At 47.3% G+C, this 19,519-nt stretch overlaps 1 protein-coding gene across 1 annotated transcript in view; it reads left to right on the top strand.

Moving 5' to 3' along the window:
• Nucleotides 1-7,005: 7,005 nt before the first annotated feature.
• ADRA1B (adrenoceptor alpha 1B) overlaps nt 7,006-19,519 on the top strand; it is a gene marked incomplete at both ends in the record, with an annotated part of 58,536 nt that continues 46,022 nt past the window's right edge. Inside the window, one exon of the mRNA XM_079701787.1 lies at nt 7,006-7,954. Within this exon, the coding sequence (XP_079557913.1) occupies nt 7,006-7,954 (949 nt within the window). The remainder of the gene's footprint in view (nt 7,955-19,519) is intronic.

The raw sequence follows: 19,519 nt of genomic DNA on the forward strand, positions 1-19,519 counted from the left end.
GAGTCTGACATTTCAGAAATCCGGGTCCTGATTGTAGCGGTGGAGCCCAGAGGGACCAGTGCCTTGAAAAGTCAGCTGTACGGAGCCTATTGCCATAACTTTTGTTTTGTTATGTTTTGCTTTAACCTTTGACGGTTTCAACAAGTGTGTTTAGAAAGTAAATCCTGGCAGTGGCAATACAAAGGCAGCTTGGAAGAGCTTTAGCCCCAGCAAAATCTCCATCGGTAACATGGACAACTACCTCTGTCTTATGAAGAGCCTGGTACAAACACAGCTGCGTGGCCATCTTCAAACCATATTGCAACCCAAAGGCCATTTCTTGAGAAATTTGGGGCCCACGACAGATTTCTGGACAAAGTGATGGGCAAAGCCCATGGATGGTAAAGGGACTGCCAGAGTCTTTCAAGAAAATGGCAAACGTCTCCCCTTTGCCCTCAACTCTGCAGCACTGCGTGTTGCTGTTGGTGACCTGTTTACCTTGTCCCACAGGAGAAGCTGCTAGGGCATAAGGAAGCAGGGACCCATTCTTGGTTCCAGACTCAGTAGGCTTTTCACACTCCACGCTTTGGTGCCCTCACACCCCAGCCCCCAATTCAGGGCTCCCAGGTGCTCCCCGAGCATGTGATGTGATGTCAGCCCCTGGATGATTTGGCAATTAATCTTCACAAGTTTACTGCACGTGGTTGCTCCAAGCTCTCTCTCACTTACGGAGACATGCAGTGCATCTAGAATTTCTGGGCTGGGGGAATCCTTGCTCACCAAAGATTGACAAATTATAATTACCAGAGAGAAAAGCAAGTTTGCCCAGAGGGGGCTGAAATCCCTCCCTCCTGGGAGCTTCTGACCTGCTGCCTTTAGAGGAAATGCCTCTAGTGCAGCCAGTGTCCTCTGCTCAGAAGAAAGGGTACTTCTCTCTCCCATCTGGGCTGCAGCAGGGGCAAAAATCCTCCTTCAGGTCCCCAGAGACCCTAGTGTACCTCATGAAGCAGAGGCCTCATACCTCCGTTTCTTTTTCCATTTTTAGTCTCATTTACTGGGTACTTTGTATTCCAGCTGTGCCACCTGCCAGCCCTGTGGCCTTGGGCAACCACTCTGAGACTCAGTTTGCTCATCTATACAATGTCAGTAGTAATAGCATCCACCTCATAATATTATTAACAGTATTACGTCAGAAAATGTACATAAGGCATTTGGGGCACAACGCTTGCATTGTGGTAAGCACTTAATAACTCACATTATTAAGTGCTGATATTTTCACTATTACTCTGTGCTAGGCACTTTACACACATTATCACATGTAATCCTCACCTCGGCCCTCTGAGGTAGGCACTCTTATGATCTTCATTTCACAGATGAGGAAACCACAGCTCAGAGTGGTTAAGTGACTTGCCCAAGGACACACAGCTAATAAATTAGTGGACGTGGGACATAAACCCAGGTCTGTTTGATGCCAGTGTTCAGACTCTTAGTCACGACTATCCTGCCCAAGGTCACATTAGCAGCTATTAAATAAGGGAAGCAGGCTTAGATTCCAAGTTGGCTCTCAAATCTTCAGCAGACTGAGTGCTGGCCTGGGAGGCAAGAAAGCCTGACCCAAGGAGCTCCTGGGCAGAACCTTCTCACCCAGACAGCTCTGCCGTGCCGTCCCTTCCCTGACCCCTGCCTCACTCGGGAACCTGATCACATTCTGTCTTCTCCTGTAATTTCCTTCTACTGTAGTTTCAGGGCTAACACTGAACCTTCTGCTGCCTTTTCTTTTTTTTTTTTTTTTCCCTTAATCTCAGTCTGGTGCAGAGAGAAGGATGCAAGCTTTGGAGCCAGACAATAATGCTTTGAATACCAATGCTGCTTACTCATCGAATGGCCTTGGCCATGTCACAGAACCTCTCTGAACCTCAGTTTCCTCATATGTAAAATGGGGATAATTCCTACCTTGCATTGTTGTAAAGATTTAAGTAAGTGCACATAGAGTACCTAAAACAGTGCCTGCCACATAGTAGGTACTCCCTGAGGGGCATTTTACCAACATCATCATCTCCCATGGCACCTAGCTCAGTGCTAGGTTATTGTTTGCTTGATTTAATTCACCTTTGATTCGCCCGCAGCACCTAGCATGGTCCCTTACACAGAGTCGATGCTCCTGTATACAGCTGGTTGAATTGAAAACTGGAGAGAGCTAGAGAGGGAATACCATGCAAAACTGCATGATCACAGATGACAGATCTCCCACAGGTCCTCTAAACAGATCTCTGAATCTCCCACAGCCTTGGTCTCCCCACAGGTCAAACTCAGTGGCAGCTTCTCCTAGAGGGCTCACAGAAATGGGAGTTTGCAATATCAGAGGTTTCTAATGTAATCAGATGGATAATGAAAAGGTTCTTCTTCCCTGAGCCTCGAGTGAGTCAGAGCTCTGTGCTTGGCTTTGCCCCAGGGAGTACCAAGAAAATGAAAGATCGTCTGTATCCTCATGACACCTAAACAAATGGTCATTTCTCTGGGTCAAATATCAGCCAGAGGGGTTAAAAGGCATCTCCAGTGAAGGGAGGAAAGGAGCAGCAGGGAAAGTACCATGAGCAAGGTGCTTAGTGGCGTGCTGGTACATGGCTCCTGTTAAGGCTAATACCTGTTTGCCTTATGATGGGATGTTTGTTTTGCTTTCGTGAAAGATGCTGCTAGATGACAACATGTCTGAAATCTACAAGCATTTTGAACCCCTCGATCTGGCTCAATAATCCCTTCCACATCCTGACACCTTAATCAAGACATAAGTTCTCATTTAGGTAACAAGCTGTCCTCTTTTGTAACAAGTGTAAACCACATCTGTATCTCAGACTTGCTCTTTTTCTTCCTGGCCTTTTGCCACTATAGGAAAATGTCAGATAGGCTAAGTTTTCACATTGCAGCTGGTTACTGTGATTATGTAGACACAGCCTCTGTAAATTTAATGGTGTGTTGCTGGCTGTTCAAGAGCTGGTGAAATTAATGCCCAGGGGAGTGGGAAATGGGCCACCACAATCAAAAGGTGGACTCAAAAATTGCCCTTCATTCTGTGCCGCTCTTTCCCTCCTACCTCCCTGTCTTTGTGATAATCACCAGCTTTCTGCCAACCTGCTGGCGTTCTGTTCCTCTTCCCACTTCCCCTTGGGAGTAAACCAGTTCAACAGAAGCACCATCATCCTAGACTTAAAGATATATGAGCATGGTGGGAGCTGAGTGTATGAGACCCCACTCCCACCACCGCTGTGGACAATGCATTGGAGAAGGGGCAGCATGGTTGCCTTCAGAGGCCTCTTTATCCAGCAAAGGAAGCTGACCACCTAGAACTAGAAGACCTCAAAAGGTCATCTGGCCCAGGCCCTATCTCCAGACAGGTCAGTACATGAGCCGCCCAGGACCAAGGACAATCTCTCCTCTTCATAAGGACCCCTGGCAGAGGCCTGCCCAAGTCGTCCCTGTCTCACACTCTGCTGTATAAGTCATGAGTAGCTGCCGTGTGTGGCTTCTGTCTGGGGCAGAGGAAGGTGCACCGCTCTGTGGGGCAGGGAACTGGAGTTTGAGAACCAGCTCTGCACCTGACTAGCTGTGGGAGTTTACCAATTTTCTCTGCCTCCTCGACCACCTCCAAAATAGGAAAATGGGCAAGCAAGAGTTCTGCTAGCTCTTGAAGAGCTAAATCACTGTAAACCAGTGAATCTCTTATTTTAAAATCTTCATATACAACTTAAGCCAGTTTAATTGAAATAGAAAAAGTCTTGTTTTCAGGGCTATCTCTATCACAGATTCCTTAATCTCAGGGAACTCCTTGAAATTGTGTATTTTGTGCATTTGAGGGTCTGTAAATTTTGATGGGAGAGATTAAATCCCTAGATAGGTGTAAGATATCCTACCACCTCCAAATATATATATATATATATATATATATATATATATATATATATATATATGAGGTTAGGGACCCACCTTTAGGATGGAGAGCTTAAATGTAAATCACCCTGAATGGCTTCCTGGTTCCCCACCTCTGAATGCCAGGCTACAGTGATTATCAAGGGCAGGAAGTAGGAAGCCCTAGATGCAGGATTCTGGACTAGAGTAAAAGAAGGCATCAGGCTTTACTTTTTTTTTTTTTTTTTTTGCTGTGTAGCATGTGGGATCTTAGTTCCCGGACCAGGGATTGAACCCGTGCCCCCTGCATTGGGAGCATGGAGTCTTAACCACTGGATTGCCAGGGAAATCCCCAGGCTTTACTTTTCAGTCTCCAGCTCTCACTACCCATTGCTCTGCCACATGTCTACTAGCCATACACCTCAGGAATATACTAACTCTCTGAACCATGGTTTTCTCAACTGTCAATGGAGAATGGTATGCTTCTGTTAAAGGTTGTTGTGAAGAATAAAAGAAAATGAGTAAATGCTTGGCTATCAGTGGAAGCTCAATAAATGTGAGTTCCCTCCCAGCACTAGTAGCTCAGGTCCCAAAACTGACTATTTGGAAGACAGCTCCATCTATAACAATCAATCCACCCCTACCTCAAATGTAAATTGGCACAGTCACTATGGAAAACAGTAAGGAGGTTCCTCAAAAAATTAAAAATAGCAATCCCACTTCTGGGTATATATCCAAAGCAAATGAATAAAGGATTTCATTTGCACTCCCATGTTCTCTGCAGCATTATTCACAAGAGCCAAGACATGGAATCAAATGTCCGTCATCTGATGGATGGATAAAGAAGACGTGGCATATATATATATACACACACACACACACACACACACACACACACACACACACACAATGGAGTATTATTCAGCCAAGACAAAGAAAGAAATCCCACCATTTGCAGCAACGTAGATAAGACTTGAGGGCATTATGCTAAGTGAAATAAGTCAGACAGAGAAAGACAAATACTACATGGTATCACTTATATGTGAATCTAAAAGAAAAAAAAAAACCTCATAGAAACAGAGTTAGTTAAGTGGTGGTTACCAGGGGTTGGGTGGGGAGGGGCTGGAGTGGGGAATTGTTGGTCAAATGGTGAAAACTTCCAGTTATAAGATGAATAAGTTCTGGGGATCTAATGTGCATCATGGTGATCGTAGTTAATACTATATCATATACTTGAAAGTTGCTAAGAGAGTAGATCTTAAATGCCCTCACCACAAAAAAAGAAATGGTAATTACGTGACATGTTGGCAGTATTAGCTAACACTATGATGGTAATCATTTTGCAATATATAAGTGTCTCAAATCAACTTACATTATGTTATATGTCAATTATATCTCAATAAAGCTGGGAGTGAGAATTCAGCCCCTTCCTTGCTTCTGGGGGAAAAGTGTGACATAACAGCTAAGTGCTCAACTTTGGATAGATCCACAGTTGGGTTCAACTCCCAAATTCACTCCTTGGTGGCCATGTGGATTTACGCATAGTTAAATTTCACTGCACCTTGGTGTCCCATCCACTAAATGAAAATGATTATGAGAATAGTCCTTCTTTCCTAGGGTCGTGAGAAAATGCGACAAGTGCATAAATGTTAACTAACATAAGGCTCTCCCTCGGCATCCTTGGCTATACCCTCTTTCCTAAGTACTATTCACCCACCTTGGGAAGTGTGTCCCTATAGCTGAATGTCCAACCTGGAAATCAGGCAGAAAGGAGAAGAGAATTCAAACAAATAATCTGGATTCCCCAAGTCCCCTCCCCATTTGCCTGGAGGTCTCTTACCCCATTCCTGCCCCCAGATAGCCCACAGTTTGTTCCTCATTTCTTTCAGGTCTTGGCTCAAACATCACTTCAGGAAAATCCCGAGCACCCATATAAAATTCCAAATGCGCCCCACAGCATTCCATTTCCCCAGTCTTGCTTTATTTTCTCTGCTACACCTGTCAGCATAGGGCGCACCTCAGAATTTGCCTACTTATTTGTTTGTCTCCTCCCACTAGAATGGAAGCTCCCCAAGGACAGGGGTCTTTGTCTACTTGGTTCAATTACTCTACCCACAGCGCCTAGAACAGAACCCAGGGCAGACAGGGGGTTCCCAGTTAACAATCTGTTAAATGAATGAGTGATTGAATGAATGAATGCATGACAAGAAGCTTCCGAGTTTTCTTATGAGACCAGAGAGGTTTCACAGGGAGGGAAGGATGGGGGTTGGTGTCAGACCTGACTCAAGTCCCTCTCATTTGACTAACTTTGGAATTCTTCCTCTTTTAGGTGCCACGCAAGTTGCGGAGCCCGCTATATCTGAGTGCTGACTCCAGACGCCCCTCGCCAAAGGCAAGCACCCCCAGCCCACTTTTGAAACTGCGGAGTGAATAGGAGGAAAAAGAATCCCAGTGGGCCACCGGGGGGTGGGGGACAGGGGGATCCCCAGGCTCAGGTCGCTCTACCCCCACCCCCTCCCCCGCCCCCCCCACCTCTTCCCCTCCCCCTACTGGCCTGCCCTGGGGGAGACGGGGGCGCGGCCCGCCTCCGGGCTGAGCAGGGTGGCGGCGTCGGGGCTGCGGGCGCCTTCGCTGGACCCGCATTGCCCCCTAGTGCCGCGCGGAGTCAGGGCGCCGGGCTCCCCCGCCTGATGTCACCGCCGTGCAGTCAGCCCAGAGGCGGCTCATTGAAAGCAGACCCTCCTCGGCGCTAGCTGGGCGGAGGCGCCGCTGTCCGCAGACCCGCCGCGGGCCGGGCAGAGCCGGGCGCCCCCTGCCCCGCCGCCCGCTCCTCCCCGCCGCTCCCCGCGAGCCCGGCCCGGCGCGCCTGACGTGGACCATTAAACTTGGAGCTGCCGCTTCGTCCCCTCTCTCCTCCTCCTCGCTGTGACAGGCGAGCGATCGGCTTGGTGCAGGCAGGAGACGTGCTGCCGGGCTGGGCTGCCCGGGGGAGATGACTTCTCGCCAGGAGGGCGCCTCTGGGAAGAAGACCACGGGGAAAGCAAAGTTTCAGGGCAGCTGAGGAGCCTTTGCCAGCCCTTCCCAGCCCTGTCACCCCTCTGGCTATGGAGGGCGGACTCTAAAATGAATCCCGATCTGGACACCGGCCACAACACATCAGCACCTGCCCACTGGGGAGAGTTGAAAAATGCCAACTTCACTGGCCCCAACCAGACCTCGAGCAACTCCACACTGCCCCAGCTGGACGTCACCAGGGCCATCTCCGTGGGCCTGGTGCTGGGCGCCTTCATTCTCTTTGCCATCGTGGGCAACATCCTAGTCATCTTGTCTGTGGCCTGCAACCGTCACCTGAGGACGCCCACCAACTACTTCATCGTCAACCTGGCCATTGCCGACCTGCTGCTAAGCTTCACCGTGCTTCCCTTCTCCGCGGCCCTGGAGGTGCTCGGCTACTGGGTGCTGGGCCGTATCTTCTGTGACATCTGGGCCGCCGTGGATGTCCTGTGCTGCACAGCCTCCATTTTGAGCCTGTGCGCCATCTCCATCGACCGCTACATCGGGGTGCGCTACTCTCTGCAGTACCCGTCGCTGGTCACCAGGAGGAAGGCCATCTTGGCACTCCTCAGTGTCTGGGTCTTGTCCACAGTCATCTCCATTGGGCCTCTTCTTGGGTGGAAGGAGCCGGCGCCCAATGATGACAAGGAATGTGGGGTCACTGAAGAACCCTTCTATGCCCTCTTCTCCTCCCTGGGCTCCTTCTACATCCCTCTGGCGGTCATTCTGGTCATGTACTGCCGGGTCTACATCGTCGCCAAGAGGACCACCAAGAACCTGGAGGCTGGAGTCATGAAGGAGATGTCCAACTCCAAGGAGCTGACCTTGAGGATCCACTCCAAGAACTTTCACGAGGACACCCTCAGCAGTACCAAGGCCAAGGGCCACAACCCCAGGAGTTCCATAGCTGTCAAACTTTTTAAGTTCTCCCGGGAAAAGAAAGCGGCCAAGACCTTGGGCATTGTAGTCGGCATGTTCATCTTGTGCTGGCTCCCGTTCTTCATCGCCCTGCCACTTGGTAAGTTGGGGACTGTTGGAGGGGAACGGGGCGCTGTCAGATCTTGGGTCTACTGATGCGCTTACTCTAAAGTTTTGTGTGGGTTTTAGTGTTTTATGCAGTCTGTGTGTGTTTGGAGGTTGGGGAATATTGTTTGTTCTGCAAAGGCTTTGCAGATTGGGTAGGTGGCTAAGAACCAACTCAGGTGTTCGTGGAACGCGCTAAGGTACGAGTCACTTGAAATAGAACCTCGGGAGGCAAATCTGGTATGTGCAATGACTCATTCAACCGCCTTGGTTTAGTAATTAAAAAGGACACTGGACTCGAACATCACACCAGCGTTATTTCAGTAGTAATCATGTGCCCGCTAAGGCGGCGTCACTAAAGCAGCATACAAAAGAGTTTGTAGTTACCGCAGACACGGCATTTGGGAAGCAGGGAGGCAGCTCGTACACAGAAAGGCAGTTTTCATTCAGCATTTCCAGGGCTCCTGCAGAGATCCACGCTCCTCAAGAGCTTTGCAGAGGCTGCCTTCTCCCCCTCGTCCTTTCACCACTTGCTCTCACCTCCACGCACTCCCTCCTTCACGAGTTAATAAGAATAAGAGCATTTTACAGCCTCACAGCCACAACCAGCCTTTAGCTAAAGCTTGAGATTTGAAAGAGAAGGAAGACGGCCAGAGGGTCACACATTCTCACTTTCCACCCCAAAATATCCCTAACTCTGGTGATTTATGGAATGTCCAGAATTAAATTATAGTTGCGCTTCACCTTCAGCTACCAGACACCAAGTCCTGCTAGTATGAAACTGAGCCCTTTCTCTCCTATGAAAATGTGCCCATCTTCTTTTGTTTGGGAGTCCTACTAAGTGAGTTGTTCGAAAGGCTACCTGATTTCCTCTAAGGATGAAGCCAAGGTCTGGGTAGGAGGTAAACCTAGAGGAGGGTACTGTGACATTCTGTCCACACGGCTCAGGAAACACTTGTCCCTTCTCTGAGGCAGTGATCTGCTTTGATTTCTTTTTTCTATCCCTGGGGGACACTCCAGAAAATGAATGGAGGGAGGTAATTATGACAGAGTCATGTGCTGTGATATCAGAAGAGACAACAGCTGCTACTTGCCATGGACCACTAACGCCTGCAGTCACACCAGGGGCTCAGTTGGAACTGAACATAAACAAATCCCCGAAGTAACAAAAATCCTAAAGACACACTGCTTCCAAGAGAAAGAGCCAAATAGAAAGAGGGTAAACTGATGTCGGGAGTTTCCATTTAAAAATGATAAAGAAAATTGTTTAACCTACTCTCCATATTGTCATTTCTAAGGCTAGCTTTCGAGCTAATGCCTTTCAGAAATATTTTCAGCGTGTAAAGTGGAGAGGGTTTGAAGCTCTACCCGAAGTAGTGATCACATGCCGCTGCCCAGCTTTCTTTTCTTTCCCAAGGTCTCAGGGTCCTTTTGCAGGCTTGTCCAGTTAAAGTGGATGACAGTTCACACTCCATTGGACCATACAAAGATCGTGGTCGCACATGGAGTGATTTGGCCAATAATTAGCCATGTGACCTTGGGCAAATGATGACTTCTCTGTGAGCCTCAATTTCTTCATCTGCAAAATAGGGCTAATTACTATTTGCTCCATGGGGTTTGCGCTAGTGCGTGGAAAGGACTTAGTACAGTGTCTGGTACACAGCAAATACTCAATGAAAGTTAGCTCTTAGTACTACAAACCAAACCCCAATACCCCCTGCAGCTAAAACTGTGTTTTCTTCTCCATTCAGTTGCCAATACCTGTTATTAAAGGCTCAGAAGGGAACTAGATCTTTTTCCTTTCTTCCTTCTTCCCCCCATCCTCAGCCGGCAGAGGCTGTGACCAGAGCATCATCAGGAAAGACAAAGCCCCAGCAGGATGCAGGAGTGGATGAAAGGTGCAGGCTTTCACTTTAGGGGGCAGGGGAAACAACTGAAGAGGCTGCCAGCATGTTGAAATGGAAAGAGAACTGCTCTGAGGGTCAGGAGCAATAGCGTTATGCATGCGAGCTTTGCCATCGATTAGCTCTGTGAACTTAGGTGTGTTGCTTTACCAGCTGGGCTTCAGGTCTCACTTCCAGGGACCAAGAGGGTTGGACTAGATCAAGGGCTCTCAAACTTCAGTAATCATTTGTGGAACTAGATAAAAATTCAGCTTCTAAGACCTAACGCATAGAGAATCCGAGCCAGTAAATCAGAGAAGTCCCAGGAGTCACGTTTAACCAGCCCACCAGGTGATTCTGAAGAGGTGATCCGCAGACCAGGCTTTGAGAAGCACCGGCCAGGGGATGCCTCAGCTCCTTTCAGGCTCCAAGCTCCTGGACACCCAGGTTTTTAAACGCTGCAAAGGTTAGCACTTCACCACCCACGCGGCGGTGCAGGACGATGTGGCTTCTCTCTGGGTCCTGCTCTTCACACCCACCCTCAGTTCCTTCTCACTTACACTATTTCAGTTTCCCCCCTCTTTCTATCCATGCCTTTCTGAGACCTTATCTTCCTAACATCTCAGGTCCTTGGCTTCCATGCCACAGAAAGTGAGATGTTCTTGCCACCCTGATGCTATCAGAGCTTGTTTCTCTTCTCCTTGACTTGAAGACTTCCTGACCAACCGTTATCTCCCAGAACTCTCCCAGTGTGCTGTCCCTGAGCTGAGTCCATTCACATACTTCTCCCCTGGAAACCCAACCCTTGGCGGGTAAGGAGTGTGGACTCCAGGCCTTGAATTTGGGATGGACTTCGAAAGTGACTCAAGAGTTTCAAACAGAGAAGGTGCTTAATTAACATGTTCTTAGTAATTTATCAATAGAAAGAGCATCTGAGCAAAATGGAGATGTGGGCTTCTACTTCGTCTGAGTTCAAATAACACCCAAATAAAAGTAGCATGATGTAGAACAATAACTCCTTTGGAACCTGATGCAGGTTCCAAATTCTCACTTTTCCATGAAAGGCTTTTCACTCAGAAGGGGAGAAAGCAGATCTGGGGGAAGACAGTGGTTGGCAAACAGAGAAGCCCAGGTAGGAGTAAACTTCCAGTTGGCGATAGACTTCCAGGTGCCTGGATGGCACGAGATTTCTATCGCTGTGTTTGTCTTCTCTGTGGAAGAGGAGGGTTGGGATTCCTCCTGGGAAGGAAGGAAAATAGCCTTGCCCCCTACAGGGTCCTGGTCAGGGGCCCCATTTGTTTTCCTTCCTCCCTTGTTTTTATTTTTGGGAGCAAGGTTGGGCTGCCTGCAGAGACAGGCCTCCCATCTCCTGTGGAGCCCTCCCCACCTGTAACACCCTCCCTATCTCCTCCCCACCCTTTTTCCCTGTGGCCTCAGACCCAGTTGGGTCAGGGACCAGCTCTCACTTACTCAGGAGCAGGGATGAATCCACCAAACAAGGGCCTCTTTATTCAGCCCCTGGAATCAGGCCATGGAGGGACAGGAAATAATTGGAATATAATATAGTAGCATTTCTACTTGATGGGCGATGTGCACGGTGTCCAAGGAATCTTCAGCTGCCTGGCATTACAATGAAGGCCAACTCCCACCCGCCTGGTCAGGGTTCAAGAAGCGGCTGGGCTATTGAGGGAGGTGCGTTGCACTGGGGTGCAGGGGGGGTGTGGTAGATGGGGGTGCGGGTGGGTAGCAGGAAGCACTGGGCAGCCAACTGGTAGCTGGGCTGTGTGTGTTGTTTCGAAAACACTGGAACCTTGCCTCGCTCCAAATCCTTCTTCCGTCTTTTAAAATGCTGAAAGGCAGGCATCAGGAAGCCATTATTGAACTAACTGCTTTCCCCTCCAAATAAATGGTCAGTTTCAAAGAAACAGTTGTAATCTCTATAGTACTGGAACCAAATCGGAATCCCTCTCTCCATTGATTTGTTTCTCCAGTCCTCTCATTCAAATTAGGGCTGATGAATTTCCAGCTCCCACAAGAGCATAAGGGAGGTTGGGGGTCTCAGAGATGGCTTAGGACAGAGCCACCCCCGCAGACACACACTGATCCTCCAGTTCTGAGGTTTCAAAACAGGGATTTGAGTTGCTCACCGGGAAATCAATTGGTTTGAGTGAGGGAAAATTTTACACACAGGGAATCCTTCCTAGAAGAGGGAGATCTTACTGCAGGAAAATACATTGTCATTTATAAAATCATTAATGAAGACTTCCTAAAGCACCTATTATGTTCTAGGCATTGTACTAATCACTGGGTGGTTGAACCAAAGCAAACATGGCCCCTGCGTGCAGGAGGCTCACAGCCCAGTGAGATCCTGTTATCATGGAGCACATACTATGTACCAGACATTCTGCTAGGCCCTCTACAGACATTATCTCACTAATCCTCACAGCTACCCTGACAGGGGAAAGTAATTGCTCCCTCTCGACAGTTAAATATACTGAAGCTCAGAGGGGTTAGACTTCTTGCCCAAGGTCACACAGCAAGTAAATGGTAGAGACAAGAATTGAATCCGTGTCTGTCAGAACAGGCACTTGCCTGGTCCAGTGCACAAAGATGTCTGACCTTTTTGCTTTCTGGTCCCAACCTGCTCTCATAGCAAATGTTCTCCAGAAACCCCAGAGCCACCTTGTCAAAAGCTGATTATTCTACTTCTGTTACAAAAGCCTGTCTTTCTTCCATTCCCCACTCACCCCTGAAAAAAATTCACTCATAAACTATCAGGGAAGGTCATCCACATTCTAGCTCAGGGCTCGGCTTTCTCTATACCTCCTGCACTGTGCATGACATGGGTCTCTCAACACTGGGCATTTAGTCTCCCCAACCAGGAAGAAAAAGTGGGATCTTGCCCTTCATAGAGGGACTTGTTTCCACATCTTTAATCATTCATTCATTCATTCACTGAATAAGTATGTATTTATTGGAAGCCTACTAGGTCCAGGCGTTGTGCTGGAGATTGTGGAGCAAAGCAGCTGTGTTTCACGTTCTCGTAGAATTTAGTTCTAGTGGGGAACACAGGTAATGTGAAAAATACACACATGCAAATAAACATAAATGCAAATCGTGAAACAAGATTTGAAGAAAAGGGGTATGCTGCTATTAGAAGTATACAACAGGGATCGGTATATCACGGGGATCCCTGAGTGGCATTTAGGCAGAACCCTGAACAGTTTGGAGGCGCTAATTCAGTGAAAGGGGCAGGTAGAAGAAGAGAGCTCCAGGCAGAAGGAAGGGCACACCTGAACGTCCTGAGGGAGGCGCTGGTAGGGAGCTACCAGAGCCTAGAGAACAGAGGGGAAGCAGGTGCCAGTCGAGGCTGGAGGTGCAGGCACACGTGGGGCCGTGCAGGGGCTTTTGTGCCGCATTAAGGATTTTAGATTTTATGATAAATTAATTGCCGTGGCCCGTACTGAAGGATTTGAAGCCGACAAGAGATACCATCTGATTATGTGTTTTAAAGATGACTCAGGCAGCTACATGGAGCACAGAGCAGAGATGAGGCAGTTAGGAGGCTGTAATCCCGGTGAGCGCTGGTGGTAAGTAATCTAGACCACGCTGGTAGCAGTGGAGGTGGAGGGAAGTAGACAGATTCAAGGACTTGGGGATGGGTTGGTTATGATACAGGAGAATAAGAGATGTATCTGGAATAGCCCTGAGGTTACTGGGTGAAACACAACCAAGAGGATTCCTCCCAGGATCTCCTCAGATCCCATTCATCAGGGCTCACAAGATACCATGCTAGGAATGATATGCCAGACACTCTTACGAGGTGAGTGGACAAAATGGCCCAACCCAAAAACCAGGAGCCATGACCGTCAGCAAACCCAGATGCTCATTAGAAACATCTGGCAGGGGACTGCTTTCAACAGCACAGATTCTTGAGCTCTACCACAGACCTTTGTATCAGAATCTTTCACGATGGGGCCATGAATCTCAATTTTTAACCAGTTCTCACAGGCAATTATGCTACCAGCATAGCACTAGTCCTCTCCATGCCTGGGAACCTGGAATGAACACCCCTTGGAGAACCAGAGTTTGGTTAAACTTCCCCCAGTGCAGCCAGAAACATCCCCAGTCCTGCCCAGTCCCTCGGGCCAGTCCATACAGAGGAAGGCAGAAGATTGTTAGGAGGGAAGGTGAACTCTTCAAACCAGAGCCTCCCTGGAGAAGGGGAGGAGAATGAGCACTGTGGAAGCAGGTCTTCAATGTAGCAGGTAACACTGCTCAACACTAAATGTTCTGTATAGCTTGTAATTTTCACAGCCCCTCTGCAGAGCAAGGATCATCACCCTGTGTCTAGAGTTCAGAGAGGTTTGGTAAATTGCCCAAGGTCACACAGCTAGTAAATGATAGAATCTATTAGACTCCATATTTGTCACTCAATAAACATATGTTATATTATTCTTCTTGTCACTACAGTGCTTCCAGACATTTGTCTGAGGTCTGGTGCCCATGGGTGATAAAATTTTTACTGGCTCATGACAAAATGAAAGAAGAGTTAGGAAAATTCTGTGTTTTTCCAAATGTACTCAATATAAATGACTGTTCTTTCATTCTAAAGACTATGTCCTGTCTATTTGGGGAAACTGAAATAACGTTTCTTTAGTGGAATGATGGTAGTAAGTGACGGTGATAGTCATTGTGTGTGTGTGTGTGTGTGTGTGTGTGTGTGTGTGTGCAGTATTCTACTTGGCAAAATAAAGAGTTACTAACCCTATGTCTGTCCCCACCAAAAATTTGTTTTGAAATTTTACTGTGAGTCTCCTAAAGTCTTAGAATCATGGGAGACACCATGATAGTTAGGCACGATAAATATTTGTGGGAGAAAGCAGGAAGAAAGGGGGAGGGTGATTTATCCTCTCCGTGATGGATAAACAAATTAGCCTCAGCTTTGCCATAAGAGTCAAAGGCGTAGGGCAGGGGGCAGGGGGGGTGGTGAGGGGGAAGGATGATGTGTGTGGAGTCATGCTTGTCAGGTATGCTAGGATAGGGGCCATTTGTGGAAGCACCCAGTCCTTCTGGGGTGCAACAGACCACAGAAATGCCAGTGGGAGTGTGTAGCTGCAGTGCCATCACAGATGGGCCTATTAAGATCTCTAATGCAGGAGATGCCTTTACCTGAGTATGTGTGGCTCATAAAAATAACTGATGGCCACCAGGCCACGATGGGAAATTGCTTTCTCCCACATCTGCAGGATGTTTCCGCAGTCACTGTGCTCCCTAACCACATCTGATAATAGTAATACTAATAGCTCCATTGATTAGGTCTTGCCATGTGCCTGGCTTACACCAGGCTAAGGGTGCTTTCTGTGCATGCTCTCATTCACTCCTCTCCAGAGGCTTACCAAATGGACACTATTGTTGTCTCCATTTTACAGACGAGAAAACTGAAGTTCAGAGAGATGGGGTGATTTGCCTCAGGCCACCCAGCTGATTAGTGACAGAACCTGGATTCACATCTAGGCAATCAGATAAAGCTAAAAGGTTCATTACTGGGGGTATACTAGGTGTGGGGCTCTGAGCCCTGATTTATGGAAGCCCAAAGAGGCCCTAGGGAAAGCAGAGTCTATTCTGAGAAGATGGAAAGGAAAGGCAAGTGGCTGCCTATTATTCAGCAACCAAAAGGCACCATAGCCTGGTGAGAACATAAGGAATATAAAAACAATTGGGTCTTTCCCCTAGCAAGCTAAGTCAAAATTTCTCTTTCTCTTATTATGGGTGATTTAGATTTTTTTCAGCTTCACAACATATTACGGGTAGTGCCATATACCTTTAAGGCTTTTATCAAATTGGGGCTTTGGGGTTAAACACATAAAATTTACAACACTTTTTCACAGCCTAATTTCTGGCTGCATACATTTCAGAACTTGATTCACCTCTTCACCACATACGTGTGATCTCAGCACCACAGGACTCTCTCCTACCTTGGATCAGCCTCTGGTCCTACCTCTTGATGTCACAAAGGCTGGCATCGTGGACAAGAGAGTATTTCTAGAAGCTGTTTTTCCACTTTGCAGTACCCCTGACTAGTGATAACCTAGCTATACAGAAAGAAAATGCACATATATGTATATAAGAATATACATATATGCACACCATATATGTATATTCAAGAGAACCCAAATGAAATGTATCTTTAACTCTTAGCTAGTTCCCAAAAATGCCCACAGTCCCTATACTAACACCCACATGAAGGAAAATATGACAGAGGGAAGTTGGAGTGGAATTAGATAGTGGTCCTCACCAGTTGCAAGTAATAGATCTTACTCATGAAAACTTTGCAAAACAATACTACCCAGAGGAGACACGCTGGGATCCCACCCAGGGATTTGGAGGGTCCCATGAAGAGAGGAGCTCTGAGGTTAAGGAAGTGCCCATGGTCCACCCCAAACACTGCCGGGGTGGCTCTCTCTAGCAGCCTCGTGACTGATGGACTTATGTGTGAACTTCCTGTAAGCAGTGACGGCGTCTTTCCTCTTTGCCTAACACGGGTGCTAGGAGCACACCTTAACTCAGTTTGCTGTTTCCCCATATACACCTTACCTTGTCCTTACCCTATGTGTTTTTTCATACTCTTCCCTCTGGCAGGAATGCTCTTCCCATACCCTCTGAACATCCAAATCCTGTCCACCTGTAGACCCCCAGTTCTGTGGACACTTCTCTTAGGAAGTCTTTCCTGGTCCCCACCCCTTTCCCTGGCGGTGATGGCTGCCTTTCTACCTTGTGTATGGTGCTTGTCACATTTGTTCACGGGAATCAGGACTGATTGGCCCATCTTCAGCAGTGTTACTGGGCTGCAAACCTCTGGAGGAAATGGTCCAGGTTTCACTCATCTTCCTGTCCTCCATGCCCAGAGACATGTACCTACTAGACTCCCAATAAAAATAGCAATTGCAGCTCTGATTCACACAGTATGTGCCAGACTTCATCTACCATTTGAACCTCCCAATAGCCCATCAGATAGGTATTAATGTTCTGCTCACTTTATAAATGAGGAAACGGGCTTAGAGGTTAGGTGACTTGTCCCATTCCTTGAAAATACCACAAGCACGTTGAAACTGTCTTGACTGCTCTTGTGAAACCAAAAGGCCAATATGGGTCTGGTTATGGACCCAATGAAGAAAGATTAGATAGATGAAGACTGGAGTGGACCCAAGTTATGAGCTTGAAAATTGGACAGCATCTTCATTCTTCATAAAAGTTGCCATTCCGCCACCTCTGGGGGAGACCTGTCTATTGCCAGTCAGTCCCCATTTTCCCTCACCTTCTCAGCCCTTGTCACCTGCCTCTCACCTCTGGGAGGGATATGGTCAGAGTTGGTCCCCACAGAAGTAGGACAGGAGGACACAGTTCTGGTGACTTTATAGCAGGGCCTGATTAAGACCTTCAGAAAGTCCCAAGGTATTGAGAAGTGAATGCTGCCCCCACCTCCAAATGTAATTCTAAATTCTCTCTCTCTCTCTCTCTCTCTCTCTCTCTCTCTCTCTCTCTCTCTCTCTCTCTCTCACACACACACACACACACACACACATGACATACACACACACATGCCCTAAAATGAATGGAAGGAAGGCCAACATTCTAATTTATCCCATGAAGTCTACTTTGATGTCTTTAATATCAAAGCATTTCCCAAAAAAAGTGAAGGTGTCCAGCTTTGCTAATGCACCAAAGATACACTGGGTCTGTTTGTAGGTGATATAGCATTGCTCTATAATGGGGTGACCAGACATCCCACTTTCCCTGAGCCAGTCTCCACTTATGTCTGTTACCAAGGGCACTATGATGATTATTGTAACCCTCTCATATTCTCAAAATGTCTCAATTTGAATGATAAAAGTACCTCGATATTTTAACTCCCGGAGTAAGAGTGTTTACAATGGAACATCCAATGGTGCCTTGGTTTCACTGAGAAGCCTGAGATGGGGGAGGAGAGAGTCTGGCATCCATGGCCTCATCAGTACAGAGAAAGATTAATAATGAGAGAATGAAGTGAACATTAATTGAAGGAGGAAAGGCACAACTTCACGTGTGTGTTTTTTGTGGGAAAAAGGAATTAATGTAAACGTTGGTTGGAAATTTTTAAGTCTTCATTCAGTTAATTTACCCTACTTGCACAAGTGAGTCACTGAGCTGGGATCTGAATCCATGGCTGGCTGACCCTAAATACTTAGATGAGTGAGTCAGTGAAGCAGTGGATCCATTTCAGTACAAGGCAGATGGTATGATCTGAACGATGAGTGTCTCCAGAATGAAGAGGAGACGGAAAGAAAGGTGGGCCAAAGTGATTTTGGGGGGAGGAGAAGAAAAGCGAGCTATGTCCTAGGTACTGGTCAGGCTGGAATGATGGTAAGGGAGGGGCATCTTCACCCATTCATCACCCCCCTCCTGACACGACAGAGCGTAGGTCAGCCCATTGTACCGTCCTCACTGGCAGGCTTGTGTTCTTAGATTGTGTCAACAGCACACTCGTGACCACACCCAGGGGCAGCACACGTGAGTCTCCTTTGAGCACTCAAGTGCCCCTCTCTGGTGTGAGCACACAAAGTCCGCTGTAAAAGTCGCACCAGTGAACAGTTCATGCCGAAATGTTCAGAAATAGAAATGTCCCTAGCACATGAAAGTGGACCATTCCTTTCAGAGCCCCATTTAACTTTTTCCAGGGGTATCTGCGCACAGTGTCTTGCTCCCCTGAATCTGGGATGCATTTGGGGCTTGGCTTCGCACGCTTGTTAAAATTCTTCTTTAAGATAGAGTTTCCTGCCAAGCTAACATGCATCGCTTTGAGGCTGAGCTCAGCACCCTGGCCATGGCCCAGAAGGAGGTTAAAATAGGACCAAGGGCAAGCCGGGCTCACTGTCATTCACAGGCATGGGCCCCAGGGCTCACGCCACCAGCACAGGGCCGGGCAGAGATCCAGAGAGGCAGCTGGTGGGGGAGGAGGAGGTGCTACCAACTGGAACAAACAAAAAAAGTTACATCTCTGATTTATAGATTCAGGCCATCAGTCACCCTCTGGCATCAAGAGAAAGTGGTACCTGCTTCCAGGTATACCCTCATAGTGTCATTTGTGACTCCTTGTCCCCAGCTCTGCAGACTTTATCTTAAGCAAAAGTTCTTGGGCTTTTTTGTTGCACGGGCCCCTTTGGCAATCTGGTGAAGCCCCTTCTTACAATAGATACATAAAATAAGATACACAGGATATCAGAGAAAATCAGTTATGTTGAAATAGCTATTATAATGTTGAAAAAACAAATTTACTGTAGAGTAAACCAATGTTCTTCATTATTAACATATTAAACAAGATCTAGCAGCAAGTCAGATAAATAACTACTATAACTTGAAGTAGTGGCAAGTGGAAATATTTCAAGATATCTGCAACAAACATAATATAATATCGTAAATCTGATTTCTGTGGGCGACAAATCCTGCTACTTCTACTGTGGCTTGTTGCCTGCATTCCTGTGGAAGAAAATGCTAACTTTCAGCCAAAGGTTAACTCTTTAAAAAAAAATTTTAAAAAAAATAATTTTTCCCATCCAAGTTCAGGGACTCCCTAACCCCAGAATAAGAACCCTGTCCTATGACATTATAAAGATGTACTTCAGGACATGAGGTTTTCT

This window comes from Hyperoodon ampullatus, assembly GCF_949752795.1.
Source record: "Hyperoodon ampullatus genome assembly, chromosome: 4".
Classification (NCBI taxonomy): Eukaryota; Metazoa; Chordata; class Mammalia; order Artiodactyla; family Ziphiidae; genus Hyperoodon; species Hyperoodon ampullatus.